Source organism: Pseudophryne corroboree, chromosome 7 (genome assembly GCF_028390025.1).
Source record: "Pseudophryne corroboree isolate aPseCor3 chromosome 7, aPseCor3.hap2, whole genome shotgun sequence".
Taxonomy (NCBI): domain Eukaryota; kingdom Metazoa; phylum Chordata; class Amphibia; order Anura; family Myobatrachidae; genus Pseudophryne; species Pseudophryne corroboree.
Genome location: NC_086450.1, coordinates 268,560,122 through 268,584,809, shown reverse-complemented (window position 1 = coordinate 268,584,809; position 24,688 = coordinate 268,560,122). Strand labels below are relative to the sequence as shown.

General features: G+C 43.7%; 1 protein-coding gene across 6 annotated transcripts in view; it reads right to left on the bottom strand.

Annotated features, from left to right (window-relative positions):
• The window catches only part of HECW2 (HECT, C2 and WW domain containing E3 ubiquitin protein ligase 2), a 1,325,610-nt gene that overhangs the window by 633,132 nt on the left and 667,790 nt on the right, over window positions 1-24,688 (bottom strand). For all 6 annotated transcript variants that reach the window (XM_063934135.1, XM_063934134.1, XM_063934138.1 and 3 more), the window contains one exon: window positions 777-871. In XM_063934135.1, the coding sequence (XP_063790205.1) occupies window positions 777-871 (95 nt within the window). The remainder of the gene's footprint in view (window positions 1-776; window positions 872-24,688) is intronic.

Here is a 24,688-nt window from a genome sequence, read left to right as displayed (position 1 = left end):
AATGTAGTGTAAAATATATGTTTATGTATATGCTGTGATGGCACCTGCAGGAAAGGAAAAAAGTGCGGCAACTTAGTTGTTCTGTGCCACTCGTTTTCCCCACCAGTATACCAGCAGAAGCAGGCTCTAGCTGACCCTAACTCATGTGGCAGTTTGAGATAACTAGCCCCCATCTAAGGTGACCGGTAGCCAATTCAAGTGTTTCCCTGCTACGTGGGGCACATGGTGGGAAAATTTAAATTGCACGAGCGTTCGCAAGCTGATTGACAGGAAGAGGGCATTTGCGGGTGGTAACTGACCGTTTTCTGGGAGTGTCAGGGAAAATGCTCCAGACCCGATCGCCCTGATTCCTTCGCACTGGAGGAGTAAGTATTGAGCTACGCACAGACTGCACAGAAAAACATTCGATGGTGAGTGTGATGTGAACAGATTTGCAGCTGTCCGCTGCCTGAGTGGAATTTTCGCACAGCGTACACAAGCATTCGCATACTTGCACGTGATGAATTTTCACTCCCCTTGGGCGGAGACAATCTGATCGCAGTGTAATTTGCAGCACGGCAATCAGGTCTGAATCAGGCCCTGTATTCGGCTTTTCTGGGTGTGGGAATTCAGTGTGGATTCAGCCTTTTCAAAGCATTTCATAAGCGATTCAGCAATTTAGGGGCGCCGAAATGAGATTATATCTTGCCCCCCCCCAACCTAAAAACGTTCTGACGCCCCTGAGGTGTAGGCAAGTATCATGTTACAACACAGTTCATTGAAAGTATTAAACATACCATTACAGCTGGATTTTTCACAGTGATGCAGGGTGTTGTAGCTCTCAAAGATCCACTGATACCATGATAATACTTGAAACAAATTTTTATTTCCGCTGAAAAGAAAAGGTCAGATTGGTTATATTATATTTGCAGGGACAAATTATCATCAAACTTGAAATTAAACTACATTAATTATCATCAAACTTGAAATTAAACTACATTAATTATAAATGAAAGTCTGTCCTTAGGAAGCACTGTGATATAAAAGAGAATTGCATTAGGTGCTACGCCAGCCTTTGTTAAAGTCTCACTAAACATAAAATACAATGGGATGTAGTTATGTGGTCACAACACCTCCCCCTACATTACGCACCCTGAGAATCCCGACAGTTGGCATGCCGACTAGCATAGACTATTAACACTCGCAGGTGTCCACAACGTCTCTCCCATAGATCCGAGGAGCGGGCAGCCTGAAACGGAGGGCAGCAGCGGTCGGGAAGCAGGAGCGGGGCTGGTGAGTATTGTGTGGTTTGTTTGTTTTTTCAATTTGTGTGTGTAAGCGGCACAACTAGTGGGCACAACTACAAGGGGCAAATCTACAGGGAGCACATCTACTGGGAGCATAACTACAGGGGGAAAATCTACAGGGAGCACATCTACTGGGGGCAAATCTACAGCAGGGGGCACAACCACTGGGGGCACTGCTGTGTGGTGTAATGTCAGTCGGTACTATTATGTGGCCACGCCCCTTTCCTATGAGGCCACGCCCCTATTTTTGCATGCACTAGCCCTGATTTGCCTGTCGGGGGGTGGGGTGGGGCACCAAAGGAAACTTTCGCTCTGGAAGCCACGAGGTCTAGAATAGGCCCCGGTTGTAATGCATATCAGCACAGCTTGGTTAAGGAATTGGAAAGAGGGTTATGCTGTCTGTTTTATTTAAAGGCTATATTTATTTATTTATTTATTTATTACACAGGGCACTGAGTACTTGCCAGACTTCTTATTGCATTTAAAGATATCAGAAACAGTGGAGGTGTAGTGAAGACTATTACTGATCTATGGTTAACTGCTAAGTACTGCATGGCACTGAATTTGAGGATAACCAAATAAGGCTACATCAGTAAGGAAAGAATTCCTGGAGGAAACATTTCCTTAAAATTGGCAGCTATGCCATAGTTATACCTAAAATAGCAGCAACTCCTGTACCACGTGATTAAATCCCAACTACTAAATTATTATTTTACCTCAAACATGCATTTTTTTTTTATTGAATCATTATATTAGTCTTTGGTTAAAAAACTTGTAATGCTCACTCAGCTAAAGCAGACTGAAATCAGTATTAGAATAATGGTCAAGAAACACACATGCATACTTGCCTACTTTTGAAAAAGCATTTCAGGGAGATTATGAAAGTAACACCTATCAGCGTGGACATGTACTGCTACATCTGAGAGGCGTGTCATAAAAATGACTTACATCCAAATGTAAATGAGCCGCAAAGTTAGTAAGATCTACTTGTTGAAGAAAATACACTGATATTTTTCAGGATTTGTTTGTGTATTGTGTTTTACAAGAGGTGCCATATACTGTAAGTAGCCACAAGAAACCTTATTTAAAATGCATGTAGCCATAGGGATCATTGTGCCTTATCACCAATGCAGTAAAATGCCACTAATGATCCTATTTGTATGTATGTATGTATGTATGTATGTATGTATGTCTGTATGAATGTATGTCTGATTTTTTTTTTCTTCCAGGGATATTGCTGGACTAGCTGCTATTTCAGGGAGTCTCCTGCACAATGCAGGAGAGTGGGCAACTATGCTAATAGCTAATAGCAACAGCTCCTCAGCCAAAAAGACTTTCCCAGCCAGCAAGAGATGTATACCCACATGATACTGCATTGACTGAGGACAGTGAGGTTGTACTTCTAGACCAGTGGTTCTCAAACTCAGTCCTCAGGACCCCACACAGTGCATGTTTTGCAGGTAACCCAGCAGGTGCACAGGTGTATTAATTACTCACTGACACATTTTAAAAGGTCCACAGGTGAAGCTAATTATTTCACTTGCGATTTTGTGAGGAGACCTGCAAAACATGCACTGTGTGGGGTCCTGAGGACCGAGTTTGAGAACCTGTGTTCTAGACGGTCAGCTGCAGGAGAGAGAGAGCAGACTGCCAGTGGAGAGCCTAGTAAGCTAGCCTCAGCCCATTGTTCCCATTAAGCAGGGAAGACTATACTACTTTTAGGACCATGCCACGCAGAGAGAGACTTGTTGTAGCTGCAGCAGCAGTCACAGGGAGACCCCGACATCTATTTGGACTTATTACCCCTGCATGAATAGACATGGCCAGCAGGTGTCTGCACAAGCTTAGGGGGTCATTCCGAGTTGATCACTCGCTAGCTACTTTTTACAGCGCTGCGATCAGATAGTCGCCACCTATGGGGGAGTGTATTTTAGCTTTGCAAGTGTGCAAACGCCTGTGCAGCCGAGGTCTGCAAAAACATTTTGTGCAGTTTCTGAGCAGGTTATAACTTACTCAGCCCTTGCGATCACTTCAGCCTGTCTGGTCCCGGAGCTGACATCAGATACCCGCCCTGCAAACGCTTGGACACGCCTGCTTTTTTCCAAACACTCCTAGAAAACGGTCAGTTGACACCCATAAACGCCTTCTTCCTGTCAATCTCCTTGCGATCGGCTGTGCGAAAGGATTCTTCGTTAAATCCATTGCTCAGCAACGATCCGCTTTGTACCCATACGACGCGTCTGCGCATTGCGGTGCATACGTATGCGCAGTAGTGACCTGATCACTGCACTGAGAAAAACGGCAGCATGCAATCAGGTCGGCATGACCCCCTTAGATCACTTCTCCTGAGCACAATTAACCTTGAAGCTGTATTGCTTCTCCAATCAAATGCCTGAACTGCATCACATGTTATGACTCACTGATAACCGTTAGCTCTCATATGCTTGTCTATAATACCAAGGATCCGTACTGCTTAATCCTACTTACTGCTTTGAAAACGACTTTGACCTACACGCTACCTTTTGCTTTAAGACTGTACTGCCTACTGCATGCTGGTTCTAATGCTAAGGATTTGCACCGCAGTGCTCATTGCTTCTCAATCTTCCTTATACACTGATTCAGCACTGCCCAGGACCTAGTAGGGGAAGTTATCATCTTTTAGGCAGGGCCGAAACTAGGGGGGGGGCTGGGGGGCAGGCGACCTGGGCGCCGGATTGGAGGGGGCGCCGAGATCCCCTAACACCCGCCGCGGCACTTTTATAACTTTGAAACCCCCTTCTCCCGAGTGCCCAGCTCGGGGGGCGGGGTTTCGCGGAATTACGCGATTGCGTCGTGACGTCACGGCGCAAACGCGTCATTCCACGAAACCCCGCCGGAGGAGGGAGAAGGGGGAGCCGCGCAGACCGGACGAGGAGGGAGAGGCGGCTGAAGAGCGGCGAGAACCGCTTCAAATGTAAGTCAGCCCCTCTCCCTTCCTCTCTCTCTCTCTCTCTCTCCCTCCCTCCACCACCTGCCGCAATGTGTAAAATGGGGACCTGTGCCTGCCGCAATGTGTAAAATGGGGACCTGTGCCTGCTGCAATGTGTAAAATGGGGACACTTTTTCCTGCCGCAATGTGTAAAATGGGGACACTTGCCAGCGTACTGTGTAAAATGGGGACCTGTGCCTGCCGCAATGTGTAAAATGGGGACACTTGCCAGCGTACTGTGTAAAATGGGGACCTGTGCCTGCCGCAATGTGTAAAATGGGGACACTTGCCAGCGTACTGTGTAAAATGGGGACCTGTGCCTGCCGCAATGTGTAAAATGGGGACACTTTTTCCTGCCGCAATGTGTAAAATGGGGACACTTTCCTGCCGCAATGTGTAAAATGGGGACACTTGCCAGCGTACTGTGTAAAATGGGGACACGTGCCTGCCGCAATGTGTAAAATGGGGACACTTTTTCCTGCCGCAATGTGTAAAATGGGGACACTTGCCAGCGTACTGTGTAAAATGGGGACACGTGCCTGCCGCAATGTGTAAAATGGGGACACTTTTTCCTGCCGCAATGTGTAAAATGGGGACACCTGTCTGCCGCAATGTGTAAAATGGGGTCACCTGTCTGCCGCAATGTGTAAAATGGGGACACTTTTTCCTGCCGCAATGTGTAAAATGGGGACACCTGTCTGCCGCAATGTGTAAAATGGGGTCACCTGTCTGCCGCAATGTGTAAAATGGGGAATGGGGACACTTGCCTGTCGTACTGTATAAAATGGGGACACTTTTTCCTGGATATGAAATTTATGTTAGAAAAGGCAATTTTTCAGGTAAAAAAGTTCTGAAAGAGATATATATATATATATATAATATTTTTATTCATGTATTTATTTATTTTAAATTTTTTTTATTATTTTTATTTATTTATTGTAAAATATATATTTTTTTTTTTGGGGGGGGGGGCTGTCAAATGACTACCTTGCCCCGGGTGACAAAAATCCTAGTTTCGGCCCTGTTTTAGGCAGCAGACTTTATTTATGAGGGACATCCAGTAGCGCACGCAGGGGGGGTATCCGAGTACCTGGAAACCCTGATAGTGCCAGATATGTCCAGCGGTACTGCCGTATAAATCCAGTGATCCTGCCGTATAAGTCCAGTGGAACTGGTGTATAAATCCAGTCCAGTGATACTGCCGTATATGTCCAGTGATACTGCCGTATATGTCCAGTGATACTGCCGTATAAGTCCAGTGATCCTGCCGTATAAGTCCAGTGATCCTGCCGTATAAGTCCAGTGATCCTGCCGTATAATTCCAGTGATCCTGACGTATAAGTCCAGTGATCCTGACGTATAATTCCAGTGATCCTGTCGTATATATGTCCATTGAAACTACTGTATATGTCCATTGATACTGCCGTATATGTCCAGCGGTACTGTCGTATAAATCCAGTGATCCTGCCGTATAATTACAGTGATCTTGCCATATAAATCCAGTGATCCTGCCGTATAATTACAGTGATCCTGCCATATAAATCCAGTGATCCTGCCGTATAAGTCCAGTGATACTGGCGTATAAGTCCAGTCCAGTGACACTGCCGTGTATGTCCAGTGATACTGCTGTATATGTCCATTGATACTGCCGTATATGTCCAGTGATACTGCCGAATAAGTCCAGTGGTTCTGGCGTATAAATCCGGTCCAGTGATACTGCCGTATAAGTCCAGTGATACTGCCGTATATGTCCAGTGATACTGCCGTATAAGTCCAGTGGTACCTGTGTATAAGTCCAGTCCAGTGATACAGCAGTATATGTGCATTGATACTGCTGTATATGTCCAGCGGTACTGCCGTATAAATCCAGTGATCCTGCTGTATAAATCCAGTGATCCTGTCGTATAATTCCAGTAGTACTGGTGTATAAATCCAGTCCAGTGATAATGCCGTATATGTCCAGTGATACTACCGTATATGTCTAGTGATACTGTAGTATATGTCCAGCGGTACTGCCGTATATGTCCAGCGGTACTGCCGTATAAATCCAGTGATCCTGCTATATAATTACAGCTGTCCTGCCGTATAAATCCAGTGATCCTGCCGTATAAGTACAGTGATACTGCCGTATATGTCCATTGATACTGCCGTATATGTCCATTGATACTGCCGTATATGTCCATTGATACTGCCGTATAAATCCAGTGATCCTGCCGTGTAAGTCCAGTGATCCTGCCATATAATTCCAGTGGTACTGGCGTATAAGTCCAGTCCAGTGATATTGCTGTATATGTCCAGTGATACTGCCATATATGTCCATTGATACTGTCGTATATTTCCAGCGGTACTGCCGTATAAATCCAGTGATCCTGCCGTATAAGTCCAGTGATTCTGCCATATAATTACAGCCATCCTGCCGTATAAATCCAGTGATCCTGCCAAATAAGTCCAGTGGTTCTGGCGTGTAAGTCCAGTCCAGTGATACTGCCGTATATGTCCAGTGATACGGCCATATATGTCCATTGATACTGCCGAATAAGTCCAGTGGTTCTGGAGTATAAGTCCAGTCCAGTGATACTGCCGTATATGTCCAGTGATACTGCCGTATATGTCCAGTGATACTGTCGTATATGTCCATTGATACTGCCATATATGTCCAGCAGGGACGTGTGGTGAGCTAAATGGCTCAGGAGACACTGACTAGCACCAGAGCCAGATTTACATGCAATATATGAGCCAAAGCGTACATCTGGGCATTATACACAGGTGCAGCAGTATAAACTCCCGGAAATTTGGTGAGTTTTGATCAGAGATGTGCGTAAAAGTTAGCTAGGTGAGGCACTGCCTCACCTGCCATAGACTTTTTACTCCAGAGTTTTGGCTATAAAAATTATTAGAATAATGCAAAAAAGATATTTCAAACATATTCTTTGTATTTTTCATATACTTTATGCAGTCAAAACTCAGGCACAAACGTTAGTATGACAGGAAAGGCTCTGCCTCACCTGCCTCACCCCACCGCACATCACTGAAATTGTCCAGTGATCCTGCCGTATAAGTCCAGTGGTACTGGCGTATAAATCCAGTCCAGTGATACTGCCATATATGTCCAGTGATACTGCTGTATATGTCCAGTGGTACTGCCGTATAAGTCCAGTGATCCTGCCGTATAAGTCCAGTGATTCTGCCGTATAATTCCAGTGATCCTGCCGTATAATTCCAGTGATCCTGCCGTATAATTCCAGTGATACTGCCGTATAAGTCCAGTGATCCTGCCGTATATGTCCATTGATACTACCGTATATGTCCAGTGATACTGCCGTATATGTCCAGCGGTACTGCCGTATAAATCCAGTGATCCTGCTGTATAATTACAGTGATCCTGCTGTATAAATCTAGTGATCCTGCCGTATAAATCCAGTGATCTTGCCGTATAAATCCATTGATCCTTCCGTATAATTCCAGTGGTACTGGCGTATAAGTCCAGTTCAGTGATACTGCCGTATATGTCCAGTGATACTGCCGTATATATGTCCATTGATACTGGCGTATATATGTCCAGTGATACTGCCGAATAAGTCCAGTGGTACTGGCGTATAAGTCCAGTCCAGTGATACTGCCGTATATGTCCATTGATACTGCCGTATATGTCCAGCGGTACTGCCGTATATGTCCAGTGATCCTGCCGTATAATTACAATGATCCTGCCGTATAAATCCAGTGATCCTGCCGTATAAGTCCAGTGATCATGCCGCATAATTCAAGTGGTACTGGCGTATAAATCCAGTCCAGTGATACTGCTGTATATGTCCAGTGATACTGCCGTATCTGTCCATTGATACTGCTGTATATGTCCATTGATACTGCCGTATATGTCCAGCGGTACTGCCGTATAAATCCAGTGATCCTGCCGTATAATTCCAGTGGTACTGGCATATAAATCCAGTCCAGTGATACTGCCATAAATGTCCAGTGATACTGGCGTATATGTCCAGCGGTACTGGCGTATATGTCCAGCAGTACTGAAGTATAAATCCAGTGATCCTGCCGTATAATTACAGTGATCCTACCGTATAAATCCAGTGATCCTGCCGTATAAGTCCAGTGATCCTGCCGTATAAGTCCAGTGATCCTGCCGTATAATTCCAGTGGTACTGGTGTATATGTCCATGGATACTGCCGTATATGTCCAGTGATACTGCCGTATCAGTCCAGTGGTACTGGCGTGTAAGTCCAGTGATCCTGCTGTATAATTCCAGTGATCCTGCTATATAATTTCATATAAATCCATATAATTCCGTTTAAGTCCAGTCCAGTTGTGCTGCCATATAAGTTCAGTGATGCTGTCCTGTGCTGTATATTATTTACTCCAAATAAAGGGGTTATTAATATTTAATCCAAATAATTTTCACAGGGTTTGCCCTGTGTGGTGTAGAGGTACGCTCTCCTGTACCGCATATTGTTAGATAACTCCAGAAAAATAATGGAGAACAAAAATTTAGAGGATAAAATAGGGAAAGATCAAGAACCACTTCCTCCTAGTGCTGAAGTTGCTGCAACTAGCTACTTTAATACAAAATGTTGAAGACAAAACTGAGGCCCTTTAGGTCACCACAGAAACCAGGGCGAAGGACATTATTCGCATTGGGGTGATCTATAGACCACCAGGCCAGGGGCAGGATTTGAACAGGAACCTATTGTTGGACATCTCTAAAATGGCTTTAAAGGTTGAAGTCATAATCATGGGAGACTTTAATTTACCTGATGTAATTAGAAGGGGTCCTTTGCAAGTTCAGCTACAAGTGGCAATTTTAAGTATATCAATGAAAGGAGACAATCAAATGGAGGAATAATAAGACATAAGACAGAGAGTGAAAATTTGGTGGAGGGAGACAAGGCAATAGCAGATCACCTAAATAATTATTTTTGCTCTGTATTTACTACAGAAGGAGAAGGGAAGGGGCCACAGTCAAGTTGCAAGGACAGTCATAAAAATAAGGTAGATGAAAGTACATTTACAGAGGAGAAGGTCCTAACTGAACTTTCAAAACTAAAAGTGGATAAATCAATGGGGCCAGATGGGATACACCCAAGGATACTAAAAGAGCTAAAAGATGTGCTGGTGGCACCATTAACAGAGTTATTTAACCAGTTACTAAATAAAGGTGCCATTCCAGAGGACTGGAAAAGAGCAAATGTAGTTCCACTGTACAAAAGCAGAAGCAAGGAAGAAGCAAGTAACTACAGACCAGTAAGCCTTACATCAGTAGTAGGGAAAGTAATGGAAAAACTATTAAAAGAAAGAGTTGTGGAAAATCTTAAATCAAACAACCTACAGGATCCAAAACAGCATGGATTTACTGGTGGGAGATCATGCCAAACAAATCTTATTGACTTTTTTTGACTCTGTGATGAAAATAATAGATCAAGGGGGAGCTGTAGATGTAGCATATCCAGATTTTAATAAGGCATTTGACACTGTCCCACATCGCAGACTGCTAAATAAACTTGAAAGCGTGGGGGTGGATTATAAAATAGTTAAATGGATAAGAACCTGGTTGCTGGATAGGAAACAGACAGTTGTAGTAAATGGAGTGCAATCTATGGAGGGAAATGTTACCAGTGGAGTACCCCAGGGATCTGTACTCGGCCAGTTCTCTTTAACATCTTTGTTGGTGACATTGCAAATGGTATTGAAGGGAAAGTATGCCTTTTTGCACATGATACAAAGATATGCAACAGGGTAGACACACCAGGAGAGGTAAAACAAATGATTGATGACCTAGCTAGGCTTGAAAAATGGTCAAGAACGTGGCAACTACAGTTTAATGCTAAAAAAATGCAAAATCATGCACTTGGGTCTCAAAAACCCAAAGGATAAATATAGTATCAAGGGTACTATAATGGAAACTACTGAGGAGGAAAGGGATTTAGGAGTCACTATTTCAAGTAACTTAAAGGCAGGAAAGCAATGCAACAAAGCAATGAGAAAGGCAAGTCAGATGCTTGGATGCATAGGGAGAGGAATCAGTAGCAAGAAAAGAGAAGTAATAATGCCACTGTATAGGTCATTGGTACGGCCTCATCTGGAATACTGTGTCCAGTTCTGGAGACCATGGGGGTAATTCCAAGTTGATCGCAGCAGGAATTTAGTTAGCAATTGGGCAAAACCATGTGCACTGCAGGGGAGGCAGATTTAACATGTGCAGAGAGAGTTAGATTTGGGTGGGGTGTGTTCAATCTGCAATCTAATTTGCAGTGTAAAAATAAAGCAGCCAGTATTTACCCTGCACAGAAATAAAATAACCCACCCAAATCTAACTCTCTCTGCACATGTTAAATCTGCCTCCCCTGCAGTGCACATGGTTTTGCCCAATTGCTAACTAAATTCCTGCTACGATCAACTTGGAATTACCCCCCATATCTCCAGAAGGATATAAATACATTAGAGAGTGTACAAAGAAGGGCAACTAAAATGGTGCATGGCCTACATCACAAAACTTACCCAGAAAGGCTAAAAGATCTTAACATGTATAGTTTGGAGGAGAGAAGGGAAAGGGGGGACATAATAGAAACTTTCAAATATACCAAAGGTTTTAACAAAGTTCAGGAGGGAAACATTCTTCAAAGGAAGAGAAGTATTAGAACTCGAGGACATACACTGAAACTGGAGGGAGGCAGGTTCAGGGGAAATTTAAGGAAAATTTACGTCACAGTAAGGGTAGTGGATAAGTGGAATAGCCTCCCATCAGAGGTAGTAGAGGCTAAAACTGTAGAGCAATTTAAACATGCTTGGGATAGGCATATGAATATCCTTACAAATAATTAAGGTTCAAAAAGGGTTGATATTACCTAAAGGATAAAAAAGGGGGGCAAACTAGATGGGACAAGTGGTTCTTATCTGCCGTCAAATTTTATGTTTCTGTGTATGTTTCTATGACATAGATGATGAAATGCCATCAACGTCGTCTGCCAAGGCCGATGCCCAATGTGATAGTAGAGGGCATGTAAAATCACAAAAGCCAAAGTTCAGTAAAAAGACCCAAAAAAGAAATTCAAATGGTCTTAGGAGAAACGTAAACTTCCCAATATGCCATTTATGACACGGAGTGGCAAGGAACGGCTAAGGCCCTGGCCTATGTTCATGACTAGTGGTTCAGCTTCACATGACGATGGAAGCCCTCACCCTCCCACTAGAAAAATGATAAGAGTTGGAAAAATCACAAGAAAGAAAAGTGCGTTCTAAGATGGTATCACAAATCCCCAAAGAGAGTCCAAGTGTGTCGGCGGTTGCAATGCCTGACCTTCCCAACACTGGACGGGAAGAGGTGGCTCTTTCCACCATTTGCACACCCCCTGCAAGTGCTGGAAGGAGCACCCACAGTCCAGTTTCTGATATTCAAATTGAAGATGTCACTGTTGAAGTACACCAGGATGAGGATATGGGTGTTGCTGAAGCTGAGGAGGAAGTTGACGATGAGGATTCTGATGGTGATGTGGTTTGTTTAAATGAGGTACCGGGGGAGACACCTGTTGTCCATGGGATGAAGAAGCCCATTGTAATGCCTGGGCAAACTACCAAAAAAGCCACCTCTTCGGTGTGGAATTATTTCTCTACAAATCCAGACAACACGTGTCAAGCCATCTGTTGCCTCTGTCAATCTGTAATAAGTAGGAGTAAGGATGTTAAACACCTAGGAACATCCTTCCTTATATGTCACCTGCTGCGCATTCATCAGAAGTCAGTGTCAAGTGTTGAAACTTTGGGTAAGAGCGTAAGCAGTCCACTGGCAACTAAATCCCTTCTTCCTCTTGTACCCAAGCTCCTGCAAGCCACACCACCAGCTCCCTCAAAGTCAACTTCCTCCTCAGTCAGGAACGTCAGTAGTCCTGAAGGCCATGTCACTGGCAAGACTGAGGAGTCCTCTCCTAACCGGGATTCCTCCGAATGGTACACCTGCTGTTTCTGCCGCTGCTGTTGTTGCTGCTGGGAGTCGATCGTCATCCCAAGGGGGAAGTCGGAAGATCACTGGTACTACTTCAACTAAGCAATTGACTGTCCAACAGTCATTTTTGAGGAAGATAAATATGACAGCAGTCATCCTTTTGCAAAGCGGATAACTGAGGCCTTGACAGCTATTTTGGTGCTAGACGTGTGTCCAGTATCCGCCATTAGTTCAGTGGGACTTAGAGAATTGTTTGAGGTACTGTATCCATGGTATCAAATCCCATCTAGGTTCCACTTCACTAGGCAGGCGATACCGAGAATGTACAGAGACCTCAGAAAAAGTGTCCTCAGTGTCCTACAAAATGCAGTTGTACCCACTGTTCACTTAACCACGGACATGTGGACAAGTGGAAAAGGGCAGACTAAGGACTAAATGACTGTGACAGCCCACTGCGTAGATGTATGGCCTCTTGAAGCAACAACAGCAGCACCAGTAGCAGCATCTCGCAAACGCCAACTCGTTCCTAGGCAGACTACGCTATGTATTACCGCTTTCCGTAAGAGACACACCGCTGACAACCTCTTACGGAAACTGAGGGACATCATTGCACAATGGCTTACCCCAATTAGACTCTCCTGGGGATTTGTGATATCAGACAACGCAACCAATATTGTGTGTGCATTACATCTGGGCAAATTCCAGCACATCCTATGTTTTGCACATACAAGTAATTTGGTGTTGCAGATTTTTTTTAAAAATGACAGGGGCGTGCAGGAGATGCTGTTGGGGCCAAAAAAATGACGGGCTACTTTTGGCATTCAGCCACCGCATGCCAAAGACTGGAGCGCCATCAAACACACCTGAACCTTCCCTGCCATCAACTGAAGCAAGAGGTGGTAACGAGGTGGAATTCAACACTCTATATGCTTCAGAGGATGGAGGAGCAGCAAAAGGCCATTCAAGCCTATACATCCACCTACGATATAGGCAAAGGAGGGGGAATGCACCTGACTCAAGCGCAGTGGAAAATGATTTCTGTCTTGTGCAAGGTTCTCCAAATCTTCGAACTTCCCACACGTGAAGTCAGTTCAGACACTGCCAGCTTGAGTCAGGTCATTCCCCTCATCAGGCTTTTTCAGAAGCAGCTGGAGAAATTGAAGGAGGAGCTAAGATGGAGCGATTCCGCCAAGTATGTGGGACTTGTGGATGGAGCCCTTCATTCGCATTGCCAGGATTCAAGGGTGGTCAATCTGTTGAAATCAGAGCACTACATTTTGGCCACCGTGCTCGATCCTAGGTTTAAAGCCTAAGTTGTATCTCTCTTTCCGGCAGACACAAGTCTGCAGAGGTTCAAAGACATGCTGGTGAGTAAATTGTTAACTCAAACAGAATGTGACCCATCAACAGCTCCTCCTTCACTTTCTCCCGCAACTTGGGCTGCGAGGAAAAGGATAAGATTTCCTAGCCCACCCGCTGGCAGTGATGCAGGGCAGTCAGGAGCAAGTGCTGACATCTGGTCCGGACTAAAGGACCTGCCAACGATTACTGACATGTCTACTGTCACTGCATATGATTCTGTCACCATTGCAAGAATGGTGGACGATTATATGAGTGACAGCATCCAAGTAGGCATGTCAGACAGTCCGTACGTATACTGCCATGCAAAAGAGGCAATTTGGATGCCCTTGCACAAACTGGTTTTATTTTACCTAAGTTGTCCCCCCTCCAGTGTGTACTCCAAAAGAGTGTTTAGAGCAGCCGGTAACCTTGTCAGCGATCAGCGTAGGAGGTTACTTCCACAAAATGTGGAGAAGATGATGTTCATCAAAATGAATTATAAATTCCTCCGGGAAGACCTTGACCAGTAATTGCCTCCAGAAAGTACACAAGAACCTGTGATGGTGGATTCCAGTCGGAACAAATTAATACTCTGTGAGGAGGAGGATGTACACACTGATAGGGGTGAGGAATCGGAGGATGAGGTCAACATCTTGCCACTGTAGAGCCAGTCTGTGCAAGGAGAGATTGATTGCTTCTTTTTTGGTGGGGGGCCAAACAAACCAGTCATTTCAGCCACAGTCGTGTGGCAGACCCTGTCGCTGAAATTACTGGTTTGTTAAAGTGTGCATGTCCTGTTTATACAACATAAGGGTGGGTGGGAGGGCCCAAGGACAATTCCATCTTGCACCTCTTTTTCTTCTTTGCATCATGTGCTGTTTGGGGCCTAGTTTTTTTAAGTGCCATCCTGTCTGCCACTCCTAGATGGGCCAGGTGTTTGTGCCGCTTAGCTTAGTCATAGATCTACCTCATTGCACCTCTTTTTCTTCTTTGCATCATGTGCTGTTTGGGGACTAGTTTTTTTAAGTGCCATCCTGTCTGCTACTGCATTGACACTCCTAGATGGGCCAGGTGCTTATGCCGCACACTTGTGTCGCTTAGCTTAGTCATCCTGCTACCTCGATTCAACCTTTTGGCATAAAAACAATATTGTGAGGTGTGAGGTGTTCATAATAGACTGGAAATGAGTGGAAATGAATGTTATTGGGGTTAATAATACCGTAAGATCAAAATTACCCCCAAATTCTGTGATTTTAGCTGTTTTTATATTTTTTTCAAAAATCATCCAGATCCAAAACCAAAACCAAAACACGAAAGGGCGTTTTTGGCAAAACCGACCCAAAACCAAAACACGAGCGGGGAATTAGAACCAAAACCAAAACACGAAAAGTACCGGCCGCACATCTGTAATTGCAACCAATATCAAACAGACAGCATACAAGATTTATTATCGTTGGTATTATACCCCTGACAGACTCAATAAACTCTTCCCATCTTCTTCTCCAAATTGCTGGAGGGGTTGTGGTTGCATATACGGTGGACCTGTCTGATCATTGTCCCCTTTTGGGACTTGGTCCATGCCCTCCTGAATTCTTTACTAGAAACACCTGTGCTGAAAGATCCCTGGATTTTTCTACTGTGTTATTTCCCCCAAATCACCCCCCCCCCTCATCCCCGACCCTTGATAAATTTTCTAAAAACTGGCAACACACATTTTATCAGCCGCAAAATCACTGATTGCTCTAAATTGGAAAAAAACTTCTCCCCCTCCTCTCTCTGCACTCAAGACCAGAATCTGGCACATTGCAGCGATGGCTAATTCACATACTACCTCCATGACTGAGGATATGCTTTTAATCAGGTTTGGGCTCCTTGTATAATGTACAGATGTAGCCACCTTTATCTTAACTGGCTGAGGCGTTTGTCCCAATCGAGCATACGCAGCGTCCCGAGGTGTAGGGAGGCGCGCCTAGTCACAGAGAGGCGTACCTAATCGCACGGAGAGCGTTTGGCGTTACCTTTACATGTAATACCTGTGATCATCCACCAGATGTCGCTTTTTACAATCACCACTGCGCATGCGTGTGGTCTCCCATAAAATACAATACTGAAATATATAATAAGGACTACTTTTCTAAGGCGTCTCATTACACTGCATACAGTAAATACTTATTACGCTGCATTATTTAATACAGTAAATACTCATTACTCTGCGTTATTTAATACAGTATATACGGTACAGATGCAAATAGTACAGCATACAGTATATGATCCATCTACAGTACTTTATGAATATGTGAGCATCCAAGTCCCGCAGACAAAACAACATAAAACCAGTAGTGTATACTGTCGCAAATTGACGTGTTAGAAGTTCACTATTGCCTCTTGAGATTAGGAATTTTGTACAGTATGTTAGCGTCCTAATCCCGTAGCCATTACAGCATAATCAAAACCAATGGATTTATTCATCTGTCTGCGGCGAAGTGGTGAAGTGTTCCGCTTCCTATACTCATAGTCCCGGGTTCGATTCCTAAAGTACGAATGCATGTTAGTTTTTTCCAGACACCTTATTATTATTTTTATTCACATAAACCAGGGCAAAGCTGCAGGAGCGGTTCTACTGTTGAGGTTCTATGCTCCGTACAGTACACATACAATTCTGTAGCAGGGTAGACTCAATAGAAATGGCTACCACCTATGACTCCTTGCCCCATGGAGGCCCTAGGCTACAGAGCAAGTAGCAGTGCAGATTTTGCAGGCTATGGGGCAATGCTGAAGGAGGGTCACAATCCCCTAGCTAAAATATACAGGGGCGATAGGAATAAGTGAGGTCTATGCACATTACGGTACACCGGACTCGATCGCATAGCACACTGGCAAAATGGCCACTGCCCCTGAACCCCCACCATGTGGCAGGCAGCGCTCGGATATGGAGTGAGAGATGGTATAAGTTTTGCAGGCTACGGTGCAATGCTGAAGGAGCGTCACAATCCCCTAGCCAAAAAACACAGGGGCGATAGAGATAAGTGAGGTCTATGCAACATTACGTTACACCGGGCTCGATCGCATGGCAAACTGACAAAACACAAGTTTTACATAAAGCAGGGCAAAGCTGCAGGAGAGTTTCTACTGTCAAGGTTCTATGCACTGTACGGTACACATACAATTCTATAGCAGGACAAACTCAATTGAAATGGCTACCGCCTGTGACTCCTAGCTCCATGGAGGCACTCGGCTATGGAGCAAGTAACAGCACAGATTTGAAGCAATGCTGAAGGAGCGTCAGAATCCCCTAGCTAAAATACACAGGGGTGATAGGGATAAGCGAGGTCAATGCACATAACAATACACCGCAAAGTTCCCCATGGTTTTGATTATGCCTTTTCTTTGAACACGGTATTTTCCACTGCCCCGCCCTACCCCCATCCCACCTTCCCCCCTGGGAGCCTGCAAAGTACATGCAGTAGACAGAGAGGGAGTTCCGATCAGGTTACAAGACATGTGCAACAGTATACTACTGTATGTAGGAAAATCCCCCAACTACTCTGATTTATGTGAAACCTGTGTGCACCCTTTCATTGAATGTATAACAAAGAAAAAATAATAATAAAGTGAATGTCACAGGAACATAGAAAAAAAAAGGTTGGCACTTTGGGACTCTCAGCGTGGGAGGTGGGAGCCTTCATCGCTAGATTGGTATGGAAGGGGAGACAATTAGCTACCGGAGGGTACCAACCCCAAGTTTCTGTGACCTCCACAAGGCTCATGGCAAGCGTCGGAACCCATGGTGGGTCTGAATTAACGGGCCCATTATAGTCTATGGGAAAATGGGTCCACTTTGCGTACTGATATCTCTGGTTCTGGGTGTCCCAGTGACTCAGGACTGGTACCATACAAAAGAGGAGACTCTTGGCTTTCGGGGCAGACCAACCACTAGTTTATGTGACACTGGCAAGGGAAACGGGAAGCAACCGTGTTTTGGGTCCCCTCCAGTTGTGCGCCTAGCTTGCACAGGATGCAGGGTTTCTGGCTAGATAGGAAATACAGGCCCTCATTCCGAGTTGATCGGTCGCAAGGCGATTTTAGCAGAGTTACACACGCTAAGCCGCCGCCTACTGGGAGTGAATCTTAGCTTCTTAAAATTGCGAACGATGTATTCGCAATATTGCGATTACAAACTTCTTAGCAGTTTCAGAGTAGCTTCACACTTACTCTGCCAGTGCGATCAGTTCAGTGCTTGTCGTTCCTGGTTTGACGTCACAAACACACCCTGCGTTCGCCCAGACACTCCCCCGTTTCTCCAGCCACTCCCGCGTTTTTCCCAGAAACGGTAGCGTTTTTTCCCACACGCCCTTAAAACGGCCTGTTTCCGCCCAGTAACACCCATTTCCTGTCAATCACACTACGATCGCCGGAGCGAAGAAAAAGCCGTGAGTAAAAATACTATCTTCATTGTAAATTTACTTGGCGCAGTCGCAGTGCGAACATTACGCATGCGCACTAAGTGGAAAATCACTGCGATGCGATGAAATTTACCGAGCGAACGACTCGGAATGAGGGCCACTGTACAGAAATGCTAAGCATGGTAATTTGACATCCAAGAACATAGGGAGGAGTTTTTATCTCTCTCCATTATACTTAGAAAAATTACACTTGCCACTGTACGTTACAAGCTGTTCGTGCTAATTAGTACACTAGTAGAACATACTGTACAGAGTTACTAAGGACAGTGATTTGGCATCCACGAACTTAGGGAGGAGCTTTAATCTCTCTCCATTGTAAATCTTTCTAAGTATAATGGAGAGAGATAAAAGCTCCTCCCTAAATTCCTGGGTGCCAAATTACAGTCTTTAGTATCTCTGTATTCTATGTTCTACTAGTGTACTAATTAGCATGAACAGCTTGTAACGTACAGTGGCAAGTTTAATATGTCTATGTATAATGGAGAGAGATAAAAGCTCCTCTGTAAATTCCTAGATGCCAAATCACCATCCTTAGTATCTCTGTACAGTATGTTCTACTAGTGTACTAATTAGCACAAACAGCTATTAACGGAATGCCAAATCACCGCACTTAGTATCTCTGTACAGAATGTCCTATTAGGGTACTAATTAGCACGAACAGCTTGTAACGTACATGGCAGGTTTAATCTTTCTATGTTTAATGGAGAGAGATAAAAGCTCCTCAGTAAGTTCCTGGATGCCAAATCACCGTACTTAGTATCTCTGTACAGTATGTTCTATTAGGGTACTAATTAGCTGTTCATGCTAACTAGTACCCTAATAGAAAATACTATACAGAGATACTAAAGACGGTGATTTGGCAACCAGGAACTTATGGAGGAGCTTTTATATCTCTACATTATACATAGAAAGATCAAACTTGCCACTGTATGTTACAAGCTGCTCGTGCTAATTAGTACACTAGAAGAACATGCTGTACAGAGATACTACGGACAGTGGGGGTAATTCCAAGTTGATCGCAGCAGGATTTTTGATAGCAATTGGGCAAAACCATGTGCACTGCAGGGGAGGCAGATATAACATGTGCAGAAAGAGTTAGATTTGGGTGGGTTATTTTATTTCTGTGCAGGATAAATACTGGCTGCTTTATTTTTACACTGCAAATTAGATTGCAGATTGAACACACCCCACCCCAATCTAACTCTCTCTGCACATGTTATATCTGCCTCCCCTGCAGTGCACATGGTTTTGCCCAATTGCTATCAAAAATCCTGCTGCGATCAACTTGGAATTACCCCCCGTGATTTGGCATCCACGAACTTAGGGAGGAGCTTTTATCTCTCTCCATTATACTTAGAAAGATTACAATGGAGAGAGATAAAAGCTCCTCCCTAAGTTCCTGGATGCCAAATCACTGTACTTAGTATCTCTGTACAGTATGTTCTACTAGTGTACTAATTAGCACAAACAGCTTGTAACGTACAGTGGCAATTTTAATCTTTCTATGTATAATTTAGAGAGATAAAAGCTCCTCCATAAGTTCCTGGTTGCCAAATCACCATCCTTAGTATCTCTGCATAGTATTTTCTATTAGGGTACTAATTAGCACAAACAGCTAATTAGTACCCTAATAGAACATACTGTACAGAGATACTAAGTACGGTGATTTGGCATCCAGGAACTTACTGAGGAGCTTTTATCTCTCTCCATTATACATAGAAAGATTAAACTTGCCGCTGTACGTTACAAGCTGTTCGTGCTAATTAGTACACTAGTAGAACATACTGTACAGAGATACTAAGGACGGTGATTTGGCATCTAGTAACTTACAGAGGAGCTTTTATCTCTCCATTATACATAGAAAGATTAAACTTGCCACTGTACGTTACAACCTGTTCGTGTTAATTTGTACACTAGTATAACATACTGTACAGAGATACTAAGGACAGTGATTTGGCATCCACGAACTTAGGGAGGAGCTTTAATCTCTATCCATTGTAATCTTTCTAAGTATAATGGAGAGAGATAAAAACCTCCTCCCTAACTTCCTGGATGCCAAATTACGATCCTTAGTATCTCTGTACTCTATGTTCTACTAGTGTACTAATTAGCACGAGCAGCTTGTAACGTAGAGTGGCAAGTTTAATCTTTCTATGTATAATGTAGAGAGATAAAATCTCCTCTGTAAGTTCCTAGATGCCAAATCAACGTCCTTAGTATCTCTGTACAGTATGTTCTACTAGTGTATTAATTAGCACGAACAGCTTGTAACGTACAGTTGCAAGTTTAATCTTTCTATGTATAATGGAGAGAGATAAAAGCTCCTCTGTAAATTCCTAGATGCCAAATCACCATCCTTAGTATCTCTGTACAGTATGTTCTACTAGTGTATTAATTAGCACGAACAGCTTGTAACGTACAGTTGCAAGTTTAATCTTTCTATGTATAATGGAGAGAGATAAAAGCTCCTCTGGATTTTACTAGATGACAAATCACCATCCTTAGTATCTCTGTACAGTATGTTCTACTAGTGTACTAATTAGCATGAACAGCTATTTTACCGGATGTCAAATCACCGTACTTAGTATCTCTGTACAGTATGTTCTAAAAGGGTACTAATTAGCATGAACAGCTTGTAATGTACAGCGGCAAGTTTAATCTTTCTATGTATAATGGAGAGAGATTATAGCCCCTCAGTAAGTTCCTGGATGCCAAATCACCTGTTCTGTTAGGGTACTAATTAGCTGTTTGTGCTAATTAGTACCCTAACAGAAAATACTATACAGAGATACTAAGGACGGTGATTTGGCATCCAGGAACTTACTGAGGAGCTTTTATCTCTCTCCATTATACATAGAAAGATTAATCTTGCCGCTGTACTTTACAAGCTGTTCTTGCTAATTAGTACCCTAATAGAACATACTGTACAGAGATACTAAGGATGGTGATTTGGCATCCAGTTAAAAACTGTTCGTGCTAATTAGTACACTAGTAGAACATACTGTACAGAGATACTAAGGACGGTGACTTGGCATCCAGGAACTTACTGAGGATCTTTGATCTCTCCATTATAGATAGAAAGATTAAACTTGCCACTGTACTTTACAAGCTGTTCATGCTAATTAGTACACTAGAAGAACATACTGGGGAATCGGACTCATACAGTACTTGCATTTCAAAGCACAGTATTTTCCACCGCCTCCCGCTTGCCCATCGCCCTTCCTCCCTGGGATCCTGCACAGGTCATGCAGTAGACAGGAAGGGAGTTATTCACATAAACCAGGGCAAAGCTGCAGGAGCAGTTGTACTGTTAAGGGTCTATGCACCATATGGTACACATACAATTCTGTAGCAGGGCAGACTCAATTGAAATGGCTACGCCTGTGACTCCTCGCCCAATGGAGGCCCTCGGCTATGGAGCAAGTAACAGCATAGATTTGGTAGGTCACGGGGCAATGCTGAAGGAGCGTCAGAATCCCCTAGCTAAAATACACAGGGGTGATAGGGATAAGTGAGGTCTTTGCACATAACGATACACCGCAAAGTTCCCCATGGTTTTGAATATGCCTTTTCTTTGAACACGGTATTTTCCACTGCCTCACCCTACCCCCATCCCACTTCCCCCTTCCCCCCTGGGAGCCTGCAAAGTACATGCAGTAGACAGGGAGGGAGTTCCGATCAGGTTACACGACATGTGCAACAGTATACTACTGTATGTAGGAAAATCCACCGCCCACTCTGATTTATGTGAAACCTGTGTGCACCCTTCCATTGAATGTATAACACAGAAAAAAAAAGTGAATGTTACAGGAACACATTAAAAAAAGGTTGGCACTTCCTTCCCATTGGTGTTGGTTTATGCCTTATGGGACTCGGACGCTAATACTTGTATTTCAAAAGCACAGTATTTTCTACCGCCTCTCCCTACCCCCATTGCCCTTCCCCCCTGGGAGCCTGCACAGGTCATGCAGTGGACAGGGAGGGAGTTCAGGTCAGGTACAATACACAAATGCTGACGATCTACAGTACTGTGTTGCTCAGTTAGTTGCGTCGGAATACACTAATTTATACTCATTACCGCTGTGTATTTGTATATAGCGGAATGAATCGCTGCTGCAGATTTACTTTGATTTATGTGAAACCTGTGTGCACCCTTTCATTGAATGTACAACAAAGAAAAAATAATAATAAAGTGAATGTCACGGGAACATATATAAAAAAAAGGTTGGCACTTTGTGACTCTCAGCATGGGAGGTGGGAGCCTTCATCACTAAGTTGTTATGGAAGGGGAGACAATTAGCTACCGGAGGGTACCAACCCCAAGTTTCTGTGACCCCACAAGGCTCATGGCAAGCGTCGGAACCCATGGTGGGTCTGAATTAACAGTCCCATTATATTCTATGGGAAAATGGGTCCAATTTGCGTACTGATATCTCTGGTTCTGGGTGTCCCAGAGACTCAGGACTGGTACCATACAAAAGAGGAGACTCTTGGCTTTCGGGGCAGACCAACCACTAGTTTATGTGATACTGGGAAGGGAAACGGGAAGCAACCGTGTTTCGGGTCCCCTCCAGTTGTCCGCCTAACTTGCACAGGATGCAGGGTTTCTGGCTAGATAGGAAATACTGTACAGAAATGCTAAGCATGGTAATTTGACATCCAGGAACATAGGGAGGAGTTTTTATCTCTCTCCATTATACTTAGAAAAATTACACTTGCCACTGTACGTTACAAGCTGTTCGTGCTAATTAGTACACTAGTAGAACATACTGTACAGAGATACTAAGGACAGTGATTTGGCATCCACGAACTTAGGGAGGAGCTTTAATCTCTCTCCATTGTAATCTTTCCAAGTATAATGGAGAGAGATAAAAGCTCCTCCCTAAGTTCCTGGGTGCCAAATTACGGTCTTTAGTATCTCTGTATTCTATGTTCTACTAGTGTACTAATTAGCACGAACAGCTTGTAACGTACAGTGGCAAGTTTAATATTTCTATGTATAATGGAGAGAGATATAAGCTACTCTGTAAGTTCCTAGATGCCAAATCACTGTCCTTAGTATCTCTGTACAGTATGTTCTACTAGTGTACTAATTAGCACGGACAGCTATTAACGGAATGCCAAATCACCGCACTTAGTATCTCTGTACAGAATGTCCTATTAGGGTACTAATTAGCACGAACAGCTTGTAACGTACATGGCAGGTTTAATCTTTCTATGTATAATGGAGAGAGATAAAAGCTCCTCAGTAAGTTCCTGGATGCCAAATCACCGTACGTAGTATCTCTGTACAGTATGTTCTATTAGGAAACTAATTAGCTGTTTGTGCTAATTACCACACCAATACACGGGCGCTTCACAGGGTCTGATCTGGTGGTATGACTCTCATACAGAATCTAGTGTTGTATAAACCTAGGCGGAAAATGTATAATAGTGTGATACTGTATACAATTATATAAGGAAGTGGTATTCTGGCGTGAACCCGTACCGGATGGATTGGTCTACAGATAGTAGACAAAATCACTTGTCTCAAAATCAAGACGTCAGGTCACCGTCAGAAAATTTCCCCTTCTAATCTTCAACGAATGGGATCTCCCTCCACATGAACTCAATTGAAGATCATATGCAATGAAAGAGGGTCCAATAGTGTAATAACATAAAAACAATTTAATAAGTTAAAGTGGGACAGGTGGACTCTCACCAATTTTGTAGGTCTAACGAGTAGACAATTGAGCATGCAAAACAATCAGGCGTCCCCAAAGAGTAAAGATGCCAGCAAGGGAGTCCTCCACGTGTACCCAGGATACCGTTCACCAACGCGTTTCGATAACAGCCTGTTATCTTCCTCAAGGAAGATAACAGGCTGTTATCGAAACGCGTTGGTGAACGGTATCCTGGGTACACGTGGAGGACTCCCTTGCTGGCATCTTTACTCTTTGGGGACGCCTGATTGTTTTGCATGCTCAATTGTCTACTCGTTAGACCTACAAAATTGGTGAGAGTCCACCTGTCCCACTTTAACTTATTAAATTGTTTTTATGTTATTACACTATTGGACCCTCTTTCATTGCATATGATCTTCAATTGAGTTCATGTGGAGGGAGATCCCATTCGTTGAAGATTAGAAGGGGAAATTTTCTGACGGTGACCTGACGTCTTGATTTTGAGACAAGTGATTTTGTCTACTATCTGTAGACCAATCCATCCGGTACGGGTTCACGCCAGAATACCACTTCCTTATATAATTGTATACAGTATCACACTATTATACATTTTCCGCCTAGGTTTATACAACACTAGATTCTGTATGAGAGTCATACCACCAGATCAGACCCTGTGAAGCGCCCGTGTATTGGTGTGGTAATATATTTCCTTCTGTACATTTATTTAGTGTGGGTGACACTATTTACCACTATATCCAGGCTGCTTTTTTTGGCGCATGAGTGTAAGATCAAAACCATTGTTCAAACTTCTGTTTGTGCTAATTAGTACCCTAATAGAAAATACTATACAGAGATGCTAAAGACGGTGATTTGGCAGCCAGGAATTTATGGAGGAGCTTTTATCTCTCTACATTATACATAGAAAGATCAAACCTGCCACTGTACGTTACAAGCTGCTCGTGCTAATTAGTACACTAGAAGAACATGCTGTACAGAGATACTACGGACAGTAATTTGGCAT